At 48.2% G+C, this 14,562-nt stretch overlaps 1 protein-coding gene across 2 annotated transcripts in view; it reads right to left on the bottom strand.

Moving 5' to 3' along the window:
• The window catches only part of CHRNA4 (cholinergic receptor nicotinic alpha 4 subunit), an 81,797-nt gene extending 69,516 nt beyond the window's left edge, over positions 1 to 12,281 (bottom strand). For both annotated transcript variants that reach the window (XM_081867712.1, XM_081867713.1), the window contains exons 1-2: positions 11,591 to 12,281; positions 1,188 to 1,339 (exon numbers count right to left, since the gene is read on the bottom strand). In XM_081867712.1, coding sequence (XP_081723838.1) covers positions 1,188 to 1,339; positions 11,591 to 11,681 — 243 coding nt within the window. In that variant the 5' untranslated portion in view covers positions 11,682 to 12,281. The remainder of the gene's footprint in view (positions 1 to 1,187; positions 1,340 to 11,590) is intronic.
• Between the last annotated feature and the right edge of the window lie 2,281 nt (positions 12,282 to 14,562).

Genomic DNA, 14,562 nt, shown 5'->3' with positions numbered 1-14,562 from the left:
AACCTTGTGGCGGAAAGCGGGTAAGAAAAATTACGGATAAATAGATGTTCTACTACTGAGCTACCGTCCCTGTTGCATAGTGAGATGAAGAGGCAATGCCTTGATTGGTTGATTGGCACCCAATAAGGCCACGACTGGGGGCGGGATTCAGACTCTGACATCTGTCGACCACGTTGGATTCAGACACAGACTCTGTCATTTTAGGCCTCGATAATAAATCAAAACTAATTCCTTACATAGAAAACGTGTTAAGGACTAGCAGAGGAGATAATAGCCTGTGTTAAAAGAAGACCAGCTGTGCCTAGTTACATATTGTCCAGGCTACTACAATAGGAAGGGAATTTGTGGGAAACTGCTGTGTTGCAGCTGTTAGGGCTGGAGGTTTTCTCAGTACTTTAAAAAGGACAAAGTATGTCCTGTCCATTTGTTAAAAATAATAAGGTCCTCAACATGTCCCCGCACCTACTCAATTTTCTCCTCGCATCAGTCATTGGCCACTTACTCAGAGAGTTTCCTGGATGAGGGAGGATTTGCATCTGAGTGTCCTGAATCAAACCACTGTACCACACTGATTCACTTTTTAACACTGCATTTGAATGCTCTGGATTTGCAGGGAGCCGATAGCAGTGGCATAGCATGGGTTGCTGATGCCCGGGGCTAACAAGTTGCCATAGGAGCACTCTCCCACCTGAACCAAGCAGGGCCCTGCTGCACCACCTGCCTGCCCATGCAGGGGGGAACCCAGCTGGCCAATGTTGCCCTTGGCGGGCGAATTCTTCCAGCACCCAGGTAGAGGAGTGCCAGGCTAGGCAGTGCTGGGGTCGCCCCTTGCCCACCTCCCTCCATGCAAGCCCAGGCTGCTCTGCCACCTTTGCCGGGGTGGGACAGGGATCCCTGTGAAAGTCGGTGCTGGGGGCACCTGATTGCACCCCCCTCAGAATTTTGCACCCAGGGCCGTGCCCCCCCAGTCACCCCACGCTATGCCACTGGCCGCATGGAAATTTGGAATGACAGAGCGTAAATGTCCAAATGCAAATTCACATCTGGGAGACCCCAAGCGATCGTTTCTTCCACGTCCCCCTCCACCCACACATTATTAATCCATTAGTTAATTAATACCTCGCTTAACTGCCAAAGCAGCTTCCAGATTGTGCATGCACACACAGTCACTTCCCGCTTGTACTTACGACATCTATAAGCTGTGCAATGGACAGTCCAAAGCGGACAATGACCACATCCGAAATATTGGCCACCGGCCGGGACCACTTGTTGTACCCAGAGAAGAGTTTCTTCAGGAGGCGCTCCTCTGCATGGGCTCGGGTTTCGACGTGGCTGAATACTGCGGAGAGAGCAGAAGATGTGTGTGCACGTGTACCTAAATCATTTATTCAAAAACGGGATAACTATAAGAGATATTTACAGAATAATTACAGCAGTATAATATCTATGGCAGCGTTTGAATGACCCATGTCTAAACGAACTGTTAAGAAACAAGCAAAAAGGTACGAATTGTTGTAAGAAAATATTAGAAAATACAGAAAGAGTAAGGTAATAATGATAAGTACATTCATCACCAGAAAGGTTCTATGCATCGGGAAAGGATAGGAAGTCTATTCTATGTTAGGAAAAAGATAGGGAAAAAGAGATTGCATAAGCTTAATTTAAATTTAATTTATGTAAACATATGTAAGATTATAGGGACGCGGGTGGTGCTGTGGGTTAAACTACAGAGCCTAGGGCTTGCCGATCAGAAGGTCGGCGGTTTGAATCCCCGCAACGGGGTGAGCTCCCATTGCTCGGTCCCTGCTCCTGCCAACCTAGCATAGAATCATAGAATCATAGTGTTGGAAGAGACCACAAGGGCCATCGAGTCCAACCCCCTGCCAAGCAGGAAACACCATCAGAGCACTCCTGACATATGGTTGTCAAGCCTCTGCTTAAAGACCTCCAAAGAAGGAGACTCCACCACACTCCTTGGCAGCAAATTCCACTGTTGAACAGCTCTTACTGTCAGGAAGTTCTTCCTAATGTTTAGGTGGAATCTTCTTTCTTGTAGTTTGGAACCATTGCTCCGTGTCCGCTTCTCTGGAGCAGCAGAAAACAACCTTTCTCCCTCCTCTATGTGACATCCTTTTATATATTTGAACATGGCTATCATATCACCCCTTCACCTCCTCTTCTCCAGGCTAAACATGCCCAGCTCCCTTAGCCGTTCCTCATAAGGCATCGTTTCCAGGCCTTTGACCATTTTGGTTGCCCTCCTCTGGACACGTTCCAGTTTGTCAGTGTCCTTCTTGAACTGTGGTGCCCAGAACTGGACACAGTACTCCAGGTGAGGTCTGACCAGAGCAGAATACAGTGGCACTATTACTTCCCTTGATCTAGATGCTATACTCCTACTGATGCAGCCCAGAATTGCATTGGCTTTTTTAGCTGCCGCGTCACACTGTTGGCTCATGTCAAGTCTGTGGTCAACCAAGACTCCTAGATCCTTTTCACATGTACTGCTCTCAAGCCAGGTGTCACCCATCTTGTATTTGTGCCTCTCATTTTTTTTTGCCCAAGTGCAATACTTTACATTTCTCCCTGTTAAAATTCATCTTGTTTGTTTTGGCCCAGTTCTCTAATCTGTCAAGGTCGTTTTGAAGTGTGATCCTGTCCTCTGAGGTGTTAGCCATCCCTCCCAGTTTGGTGTCATCTGCAAATTTGATCAGAATGCCCTTGAGTCCATCATCCAAGTCGTTGATAAAGATGTTGAATAAGACCGGGCCCAAGACAGAACCCTGTGGCACCCCACTAGTCACTCTTCTCCAGGATGAAGAGGAACCATTGATGAGCACCCTTTGGGTTCGGTCAGACAGCCAGTTACAAATCTACTGAGTGGTAGCATAGTCAAGACCGCATTTTACCAGCTTCTTTACAAGAATATCATGGGGCACCTTGTCAAATGCCTTGCTGAAATCAAGGTAGGCTACATCCACTGCGTTCCCTTCATCTACCAGGCTTGTAATTCTGTCAAAAAACGAGATCAGGTTAGTCTGACATGACTTATTTTTCAGAAATCCATGCTGACTATTGGTGATCACAGCATTCCTTTCTAGGTGCTCACAGACTGTTTGCTTAATGATCTGCTCCAGAATCTTCCCTGGTATTGATGTCAGACTGACTGGGCGGTAATTATTTGGGTCCTCTCTTTTCCTCTTTTTAAAAATAGGGACAACATTTGCCCTCCTCCAGTCTGCCGGGACTTCGCCTGTTCTCCAGGAATTCTCAAAGATGACTGCCAGTGGTTCTGAGATCACATCTGCTAGTTCTTTTAATACTCTTGGGTGCAGTTCATCTGGCCCTGGAGACTTGAATACATCTAAACTAGCCAAGTATTCTTGTACTATCTCCTTAGTTATTCTGGGCTGTGTTTCCTCTGCTTAATCATTTGCTCCAAATTCTTCAGGTCGGGCATTGTTTTCTTTATCGGAGAAGACTGAGGCAAAGAAGGCATTGAGGAGTTCAGCCCTTTCTGTGTCCTCTGTTTGCATTTCACCATCTTCTCCTCTGAGTGACCCCACTGTTTCTTTGTTCTTCCTTTTGCTACGGACATACCCATAAAAGCCTTTTTTGTTGCTTTTAACCTTTCTAGCAAGCCTGAGTTCATTCTGTGCTTTAGCTTTTCTGACTTTGTGTCTTTGCAGTTCAAAAGCACGTCAAAGTGCAAGTAGATAAATAGGTACCGCTCTGGCAGAAAGGTAAACGGCGTTTCCATTCACTGCTCTGGTTCGCCAGAAGTGGCTTAGTCATGCTGGCCACATGACCCAGAAGCTGTACGCCGGCTCCCTCGGCCTGTAAAGCAAGATGAGTGCCGTAACCCCAGAGTCGATCATGACTGGATCTCACAGTCAGGGGTCACTTTACCTTTACCTTTATGTAAGATTATTAGTACACGATTGTTTTCATCTTGGTATATTATGTATGTTACCTATGAATTTCAGTAAAGTATTTAAAATGGGGGGGGGGACAAAACAAAATAAAACAAACATGTGTACCTAAAGTTATAAAATGAATACAGGAAAGCATAGGTTTCTCTAAAATACTTCGTGCATGCTCTTCTGCCCTGGAGCTCAGTGAGATATACAAACCTTATTAGGCTCACAACAACCCTGGGAGGAGCAAGGTGAGAATGGCAGCCGCCCCACCCTCTTGCTACTGCCTGCTGGTCTTTTATGCAGGGCTGTGAAACTCAACTCGGCCATGGGCTGAATGTGTGAATGGGCTTCACTGAAAAATCACCACATGGGAATTCTCTCTGTGTTGTGGCAGCTCCATTCACTCAAATATCTTGATGCTGCAGATGGCATGGGATGAATGGGTGCAGTACAGAGTTAGGGATGTGTTGGGGAATGCCTTCTTCACAAATGTCAGTACCAATGGGCCTGATCCGCAGCACATGTGGATCCTTTGAATTTCACATCTCTGGGTTTTGCCCTGCGTTTCTCAGCTAAATAGAATACTGCAAAATGCTTTTTAAAATGCATGTTTTAGAATAAAATGCAAGGTTTGAGAGCAAATACATTCAGAAGTGCATATTTTGTGAGGAAAATGTAATCAGAAATACCACATGAATATGAATTTGTGTGTGTTTCTTTTTAAAAATCACCACATGAATGGATGTGAAATTGATGTAGATTGGGAAAAGGCTGATCCACCCATCCCTATGCAGAAGTTATTTATCTGAGGATGTCTCTAGGAGAGTTCATTCACCCAGGCAAACCAATGCTTGATCATGTATGCTCACCACTCACTGACTGTATCACCAAGTATTGACTTGCATGTGTGAACCTGCCCTTCATTGGAGGGCGCCAGAGGGCTGTGCACCGAATTATGCCAAGGCCTGAATTGGGTTGATTTTGGGGATCTGGGCATCATTTGAGTCAGCTAGAGGTCCAGCGCTGAGGGCCTTCTGGCGGTTCCCTCATTGCGAGAAGCTAAGTTACAGGGAACCAGGCAGAGGGCCTTTTCGGTAGTGGCACCCACCCTGTGGAACACCCTCCCACCAGATGTCAAAGAAATAAACAACTACCTGACATTCATAACACATCTGAAGACGGCCCTATTCAGGGAGGTTTTTAATGTGTGACATTTTAATGTACTTTTACTCTTTGTTGGAAGCCGCCCAGAGTGGCTGTGGAAACCCAGCCAGATGGGCGGGGTACAAATAATAAATTATTATTATTATTATTATTATTATTATTATTATTATTATTATTATTACTATGACAGCCCCAGGTTACTGGAGGTCAGGTCTCATGACCCAGAGTGATATGGGTCTGTTGGGGAGTGGGGGAGTGGGGGATGAGACAGGCAAGAGGAAAATGGTGGAAGGGCTGAGAGTAGAATGGACCTACCACACCAGGTATGTCTTATTGGGAAAACATCGGAGTGGGGAGGTGGAAGACTTTGGGTGCAGGGTGCGGTCTTTCAGGCTTGGATGTGGGTTGTGGACTTTCTGGCCTGACCTGTCCTCCCAATGCCCTGGCCCCAGAAGCAGCACCGCATGGGATAGCATTCTCCCCATAGCAGCGGATAATTGGAGGATTCTCCCTTGTGGGAATGCTGGGTGGTGCTGCTTCCCAAGGCACCTCTCCTGCAGGGAAGGTGCTCACAAAGGATCGGCACCACACAAAAAGGAACTGCTCCACCTGCCAGCTGGTAAACAGAGGGTTCCATCATGTGGGGTGCAGGCTGCTGATCCTTCATGAAGGGCCTCCCTGCAGGGAACGCAGTTATGAATGATCAGCACCCCACAGAACTGAACCCTCCTGTTCTTGATCTGGAAATGGGGAAGGAGATGCAAAGGGGCCTCCTCCCTCCTCCCCCTCTACTTGTTATGTTTAATTCAGGTTTTTAAAAACCCTAATTAGTCCCACCTCCAAATTGCTCTAGGGCTGGATATGGGGTAGAGTGGATGAACCCCCAGTCAGATGCCTCCCAAAAGACGACATGTTTATCCAAGTGCTTCTGGTTATACAGTAAACGGTGATTCTGGTGTTCACAAATAGTATGTGGTACAGCTCTCCCAGTGAAGGACTGTACCACCTCAAGCTCCAGAGTGGAGGAATGTTGGAATGCTCTGCCACTACAAAAGCATTTCCTGCATGAGAAAATCTAGGAAGTCGGCATGGTGGAGGAGCTATGCTGAAACCCCTCTTCCTGACCTGCTTGCTTTCCACAGGCAGGGAATGTTTCCAGTGGCGTAGCGTGGGGGGGCAAGGGGGGGCCGGCCGCACCGGGCGCAACATCTGGGGGTTAGGGTTAGGGGGTGCAAATCCACAGGTTACGGGGCGCAAATTACTTGCCTTGCCCCGGGTGCTGACAACCCACGCTACGCCACTGAATGTTTCCCTGTACGGAAGCTTCAAAGGTGGGATCACACATCTGAGCCAGCAATGAGAAAGGGCTATGATCCAACACCAGAAACAAAACCATCTTAACTGCCAGGTGTCATCACAAGCAGGCAAACAGTCACCTACAGCACTCTGGACAGATTCAGGGACTAACAGATGCCACACATGCTAAAAGCAAGCTTGAGAACTGGTGACTAGTTCACACAGCTTGTGAGTACTCACAGAATCATAGAACTGTAAAGTTGGAAGGGACCCTAACGCTCATCTAGTCCAACCCCCTGCAATGCAGGAATATGCGGCTGTCCCATACAGGGATCGAACCTGCAACCTTGACATCATCAGCACCATGCTTTCACCTGCTGAGCTATAAATACTGAAGGCAAACATGCCTAGACTCACCTCCCTTTTATGAATACACACATACAGTGGTACCTCGGGTTAAGAACTTAATTCCTTCTGGAGGTCCGTTCTTAACCTGAAACTGTTCTTAACCTGAAGCACCACTTTAGCTAATGGGGCCTCCTGCTGCCGCCGCACTATTTCTGTTCTCATCCTGAAGCAAAGTTCTTAACCCGAGGTACTATTTCTGGGTTAGCGGAGTCTGTAACCTGAAGCGTCTGTAACCCGAGGTACCACTGTACAACGGTTGTTTCATGTTTTATGTTCTATACCCTTTCCTGGTATCTTTCTTGATGCAGGGTGGGTTGTAACTATTTTTTAACAAATGGGATAAATTTTAGCTGAAAGCCAGTTGTGAATCATAACATCCTTGACTATTAAAGTCTTTCAAGGAAGTGGTAAGTTGCAATCAACGCATGTGCTGGATTTCCTGATCTTGAAAAGAATTACTAGGAAGCAGGCCCATTGAACTCTCTGGGACATTTGCTATTTGTATTGTTCTGGCTGTTACAAACAGCTAAGAAATAGTGGGAAGAGAAGTGGAGGAAAAGCAAGGACAGAGACCAGCAGAGAGTGTGTGTGTGTGTGTGTGTGTGTGTGTGTTGCCTTTTGTTCCAGTGTGTCCATTTTGCTACGTATCCAGGAAACCTTCCCTTCACCTATCAGGTGGAAAAATAGATGTCGTGTTTTACATGTAAGTAAACATGTTTAAGGGGACACGGGTGGTGCTGTGGGTTAAACCACAGAGCCTAGGACTTGCCGATCAGAAGGTCGGCAATTCGAATCCCGACGACAGGGTGAGCTCCCGTTGCTCGGTCCCTGCTCCTGCCCACCTAGCAGTTCAAAAGCACACCAGTGCAAGTAGATAAATAGGTACCGCTCCAGCGGGAAGGTAAACGGTGTTTCCCTGCGCTGCTCTGGTTCGCCAGAAGCAGCTTAGTCATGCTGGCCACATGACCTGGAAGCTGTACGCCGGCTCCCTTGGCCAATAAAGCGAGATGAGTGCCACAACCCCAGAGTTGGTCACGACTGGACCTAATGGTCAGGGCTCCCTTTACCCTTTACCTTTAAACATGTTTAAGAGTGGGCTGTAAAAAAACTCCCAGGTTTGACACGGAAATTCCTGGGCTGTAAAAAAACTCCCAGGTTTGACACGGAAATTCCTTTTCTCCCAGTTTCAGTTCCTCATTGATAAAATAGTCTAGCTAGCCTACCTCGCAAGGTTGTTTTTCTTTGTTTGCTTTGGTGGGGACAAATACATGCAAGTGAGCATTTTGCAAATGTAAACAGGCCTCATAAATGATAAATATACATAGGAAAATTAACCAATTTAGGATGGGGGCAGGAACAAGGTTTCCAAGAATTCCTTTGATTTGGCCACCCTCCCCCAGTTCTTCTCCCCAAGCATTTATATCTGAATCAGATAATCAGCTCTCTCGGGCGAGATTTAAGTTAAGGCCGAGGCCCTCACTGGCTTGAAAAGTTTAAGGCTGAAGCAGAACCATTAAGGGAACTCTCTGAAGTGCATCTTGGTTTGTTTCGGGAAGCAAGCAAACAAATGAATATAGTCCAGCTTGGCTCAGAAACTGCCAAGAAAAAAAGGCTTTTGCAATCTTTACAGCCACCTTCCCAAGGCGAGGGTGCAGTGGAGGGGGAAAGCCAAGATGTTTGGCACAGAGAGCCACTAAACCACTTCCATTTACATGGGGAAAGTGAACTCCTTAATGCCAATAAAACTGCTCCAGAGTAAGCAGGCAGCGGATTGCACAGCCACCGTTTCTACTAGTGCTCAGCAAAGCTTTTCATGCTTTAGCCTGTCCTGGATTATATTATATTTTCTTTCTTTTTGAAGTGGAATGGGAAGGCTCTATCTGGGGATAATAAGACACCCTAGAAGTAGAGAGGGAGAGAAAACAGGTGCTGAGAGCAGGGAGGGAGGAAAAGAGAAACCAGACAATTAAAAAAGGGAATGACTTTTCACCAAAACCAGACTTTGCAACTAGGAGTATAAATCAAATGATGCCTTTAGCAAGCAATGTGTTTACTATTTAGATGCTAGGTGGTATGTTTCTCCTTTTATTTTGTTTATTTAATGTATTGCAACCTGCCTTTTGGGGATACCTCCCCAAGCCCAAGGTGGCTAACCAACTTGACATTCCTTCTAGTGCTTTTCTGAATGTATTGAGATTGTTATTATGGTGCAAACAATCTTTTCAACAGTCGTGCAGAAGTAGGACTGTATCCCCACCACATACATATTGCAGACTGGAGAGAAAGTTGAGGCTGGTAGTGGCATTTGTTGTTGTTTATTGTTCCTAGTAAGTTTCTTGCTGAGGTTAAGACTTCTCAGTTTATACTCTAAGGTGGGGTTTGAGGACCCTGCTCACACTGGCAAGGGCTGTGTCCTGCCTTCATGGCATCCTCTCTGACATCTAAACCCTGATACCTACTCCCAAAGTCACAGCAGCTGGCTGTGGTTGTTTAGCAGCAAGCCAATGCACTCTGCACATGCTCCAGGGAGCCCATTCTCCAGCCATTCATCAGGTAAAGGTAAAGGGACCCCTGACCATTAGGTCCAGTCATGACTGACTCTGGGGTTGTGGCGCTCATCTCGCTTTATTGGCCGAGGGAGCCGGCGTACATCTTGCGGGGCATGTGGCCAGCATGACAAAGCTGCTTCTGGCAAACCAGAGCAGTGCATGGAAACACCGTTTATCTTCCCGCTGGAGTGGTACCTATTTATCTACTTGCAGTTTGACCTGCTTTCGAACTGCTAAGTTGGCAGGAGCAGGGACTGAGCAATGGGAGCTCACCCCCTTGCGGGGATTCAAACTGCCGACCTTCTGATTGGCAAGTCCTAGGCTCTGTGGTTTAGCCCACAGTGCCACCCGCGTCTCATTCATCAGGTAAATAAATAAACACATTCCAAAGCAGCGGTGGTTAAAAAGGCTGAACAATCTGTAATGCTCCCCAGACAGAAGGGTAAGTTAGCTCTCGTCTACCCCGCTACAAATTCAGAGGGACCTGAAAAAGGACAATATCAGCCGCTTCCACATCTTGCTTTGCATGTGTCTCTCTTCACCTAGAGCTTGACTGAAGCCCATGTGGTGTAAACCTCAAGGGAGTGCTGGTGAGGTGTAGCAGGCAAAGCGCTTGTCTATGCCAGCCTTGCCTAGCCTGATGCTCCCTGGTTGTTTTTTGGACTACAAATCCCACCATTGCTGACCATTGGGGCTGGTGGGAGTTAAGTCCAGGGAAAGGAACAGACGTCCTCTGTACACTGAAGGTCCTATGTTCAGTCTCTGACACCTGCAGTTGAAGGGAGCAGGTAGGAAGTGATGGGAGAGGCTCCTCTCTGCCTCCATCTGGAGAGATGGTCCCGTTCAGCCCTATATTGGGTTGATGGCCAAACCACTTGAGCTGAGATCAGGCAGTAGAGACTTATCCATAAGGGAGAATGAATCTCTCCATTCCACAACTTCAGCCTAGCTGCTTTCTTCCTTACAACCGGCCGAGAGGGTGACACTAGCTATCAGGGTCCTCCTCAGTCTCAGTGTTAGAATCATGGGGTTTTAGACTTGGAAAGGGACCACAGCAGTCATCTAGTCTGATCTCCTGCAATGCAGGAATCTTTTTGCCCAGGGTGGGGCTCAAACCCACAACCCTGCCATTAAGAGTCTCATGCTTCTGCCAACTGAGCTGCCCTGCCTTCTTTATGCAGAAGCTCCCAGATTCAATACCCAACATCTCCTGGTAGGGCAAGGCACTATTCCTTGCCTGAAACCTTGGAGAGCCACAGAACAGCATCAAAGTCTGGATTGGGCTGGATGGACTAATGGTCTCACACAGTATAAGGCAACGTCCTGTGTTCCTGACCTTGTACAACTCTGCAGGGAGGCCAAACTAACACTAATTGGCTTTATCTGTGGCTGGTCCTGGACTGCTCCCCTCCTCTGTGGGTCTCCCTGCCTTCTGCCCAACATTCATAAAGGACTCCTGCTGCCCCACCTTACCTGGTTCTTATGGAGCTTTCTTTCTGGCTGAAACTCACAGGATGACCTTGACCCCTGCTGCTGCGTCCCAGCCTAATCTACCTCATAGGGTTGTTGTACGGATACAATGGGAAAAGGTTTGTGCGTTTGCTTGTGGGCTTCCCCGTGCGAAGGAAGACATCCAGATGAGGCAAGCTACATTCCGAGAGTCACTGTGTTTTAATGGGGCTGGGTTCTAATCTCGGCTCTGCCACAAGGCTGATGTGCTGACTTTGGACCAGTTTCGCCACATAGCCTCCCTCAGAGGGCTGGTGATGCTGCTGCTGCTGCAGTTGGGAGAAACTATCCTGAGTTTTGTTTTTAAAACGAACGGGGAAGGATTTATTGCAACATGAGAGCCACCAAGCATGTGCAAAGTGCAATCTTTCCATACTGCTGACTAGCCCTGATCAACCCTTGCAAATAATAATAATAATAATAATAATAATAATAATAAAGGGTTGCATGTTTCAGACTAGACGCATGAGAATTAACCAACTGAAGCCCATTAATTTCAATGGGTCTACTCTGAGTAGGAGTAGCACTGAATACACCCCCCTAGAGCACATCTATATGCCTCCAGCAAGAGGCAAACAATTCTCTTAGCAGTTATCCCAAGGCGTTTAAAAGAAAGCAGGGAGGAGGAGACGGAGGGGAGAATTTTAGGAGAATTTCTCTTGCTGCAGAGCGACAGGCGCACGGGGCTTCTGGCCGGGGTGTGGGAGAGAGAAATCGGCACACACAAAAACGCGTGAAACTTACCAGGGAAGAAGTTTGCGCAGAGCAGTAAGAGGAGATGCTCTTGAAACGCGAGAAATCCCATTCTGGAGAGCCCTCGCCGACGCAAAGCCATCCCCCGCTTTTGGTCAACGCACCCATTCCTTTCGCGTCAACTTCGGCCCCCTCGCCATCCTCGCCTGGTCCTGATCCATGGCTCCCGCGCTCGCCCGACCGCTCTGCCTTGAGCAAGAAAGAACCGGTGTCTGGGTCCGGGTCCCCCGCCTGCTTCACAGTACGCCCTCTCCCAACAAAAACAAAACCTCTCCCGGCAAACAAAAAAACAGCGTGTGCTGCTAGCCCTCTTGATCCTCCGGGTGGTCCCTCTCCGCCCGGATTCTTGGCGCTGCGCTGCTCCGCAGCAGCCCCGAGCTCGGCGAGGTCGGTCTGCAACTGTTGGTCCCTTCCGCGGGATCCTCGATCTACTCAAGGCTGCTTCCCTGCCTTCGCCTCTTGCCTCCGCTGTCCTGCCTCTGCTGGGCTGGGCTGAGTTTTAGGGATGCGCTTCTCTCTCTCGCCACACCGAGATTGCCTCTCCCTTTTGACTTCTCTGCGCTCAGATTGGGCGGCGAAGGCGGGGGGAAGCCAGTGGCATCTCTCCCCTCCCCGGGCCGCTGTGGGCTTCACCAGGCGGGACCGACCCCCCATCCTCTTCTGAAGAGGCTGGGGAGGGGAGGGAGGGAGGAGATCCCACGATTCCCACCACAAGCCACGCGCAATAGCCCGGGAGAGAAGACCAGGGATTGTGTTGTTAAAGAACTGGGCGGGGAGCGGGGCGCTCCCAGAACTGGGGATGGAAAGATATATATTCTTCCTCTCCAGATTTACACCTCACATACATAATTTCACGCTCCCCGCATCTTCTTTAAAGCTACAGTGGTACCTCGGGTTACATACGCTTCAGGTTACAGACTCCACTAACCCAGAAATAGTACTTCGGGCTAAGAACTTTGCTTCAGGATGAGAACAGATATCACACGGCGGCGGTGGTGGCAGGAGGCCCCATTAGCTAAAGTGGTACCTCAGGTTAAGAACAGTTTCAGGTTAAGAACGGACCTCCGGAACGAATTAAGTTCTTAACCCGAGGTACCACTGTACTTCCTGCGCCGTTCCACCGATTTAAAAAAAGAGAAAGAAATCTTGCAGTCTCAGGTTTTGATTGTTTTGCACTGGATGAGACACGATCCTATGCACGTTTACTCAGAAGCAAATCCCGTCTGTTGACTCCGATGGGACTTACTCCCCAGTAAGCATGTACAGGATTGCAGCTTTCCCGGATTCATCTTTTAACTCTGAATATTTGTTTATAGCAATCCCATGGGGCGGGGGGGGGGGTTGAAGCATAGGATTTGAGCTCCTGGTCGAAGCAGACACCGTTTCAAGACAACTTTTGTGGGTGATCCGCTCGTCGCTGGCTGTCTGCGTGCACACACGCCCATTTACTCCGCATCCAGTGCGCTCCTGCTGTCGGTTTGGGGAGCAGTGTGTCCACACGACGTTAGCCACAGTTCCATTCTAACCTGCAGTTCCGGATGAAACAGTCCGCTTTGATGCGTTTATGAATCAAGGCTGTGCACACTTTACCAGCTTTTAAAGCTCAGCGGGTCTTTCTGTTTCTCAATTCGGATCGAACCTGGCTTGGCGGGGTCGGGAAGAGACTCATCAACACGCTCTATATAACAAACAAACAAAAAACAGGCTAGATGAAAGATAGATTTTGGCTCACACCGTGTGTACACTGCTTTCCAAACCAGTGGTGAGAGCAAGCTAGATCCAGAGTAAACAGGAGTGTGTACACAGCTGGATAAATGGCCTAGCTGCCTTTTAAGCTGGCATTGTGTACACACCCTTAGTCATTGGCGGCTGCATGGAACCTGTATGGATCCCAATTGCTGGGTTGGAACCATAGTGAATGAGGGCAACTGGTAGGTTTCCTGCAAGCGCCTGATTGGCTGCTGTAGTTGCTGTGCTTGCAGGATACAATATCCCTCTTTGATGATGGCTGCATACTATCTCCAATACTGAAGGTGGCGTGCACCTGAATTCCAGGTGCTGGGAGTCACAAGTGTGGAGAGTTGTTGTCGTACTCTGGTCCTGCTTGAGGATTTCGCACAGACGCCTCATTGGCTGCTGTGAGAATGGGATGCTGGACTAGATGAGCCTTGGGTCTGATCCTGCAAAGCTGTTCTTAGATCTTTAAGATCCATTCCCTCCTATAAGAGAAGGAGGAAATACTAACGCCTCTTCTAAGGCTGTGTGCAGACATAGACTTTGGAAACATAACCCCACTGTGTGCTTTTATACATAGTGGTTTACAGCTGTGTCCACCTTTGTACGATAACTTCATCTAAAGTGGCAGTTACTGACCATGTCATCTGCACACACGTTTCAAACAAGTGTCCAACAGTGCTATTCTGGGCTGCATCAACAGAAGTCTAGTGTCCAGGTCAAGAGAAGTAATAGTTCCACTCCATTCTGCCTTGGCCAGACCCCACCTGGAATGCTGTGTCCAGTTGTGGGCTGTGGGAGTCATAAAGCCAAGGCTTGTAAATACTGCAGGGTGCCCCCTGACCTCGGCTGACCAGCACTCTGAGCTTTACAATGTATAGGAATGTATTGACCTTAAACGGAGTTGTGTTTCCTCTGGGCAGTGTTTCCTGATATGGTGAGGGGAGTGTCAAACCATTACCAGGCATGTAACGTGAGACATTGCCAGATGACCATGCTGCTGGTGAGGACAAAGGATAATAAAAGTTACCAGGGAAGGGAGAGGTTCGAAGGAGCTGCCCCTCCATTATGAAAATACTTGCTGCCTCTCTGTGTCTTCATTCTATGCTATGCTAAGCACCATCTATGACGGCAGGACTCCGTCAGTGGGCTCCACAATATAAGAAGGATGTTGGCAAGCTGGAACGTGTGCAGAGGAGGGCAACCAAGATGATCAAGGGCATGGGTAG

This window comes from Podarcis erhardii (genome assembly GCF_964252035.2).
Source record: "Podarcis erhardii genome assembly, chromosome: 6".
In the NCBI taxonomy this organism is placed as follows: Eukaryota; Metazoa; Chordata; class Lepidosauria; order Squamata; family Lacertidae; genus Podarcis; species Podarcis erhardii.
The sequence above is the reverse complement of the archived record's forward strand: the minus strand, read 5'-3'. Positions and strand labels throughout refer to the sequence as shown.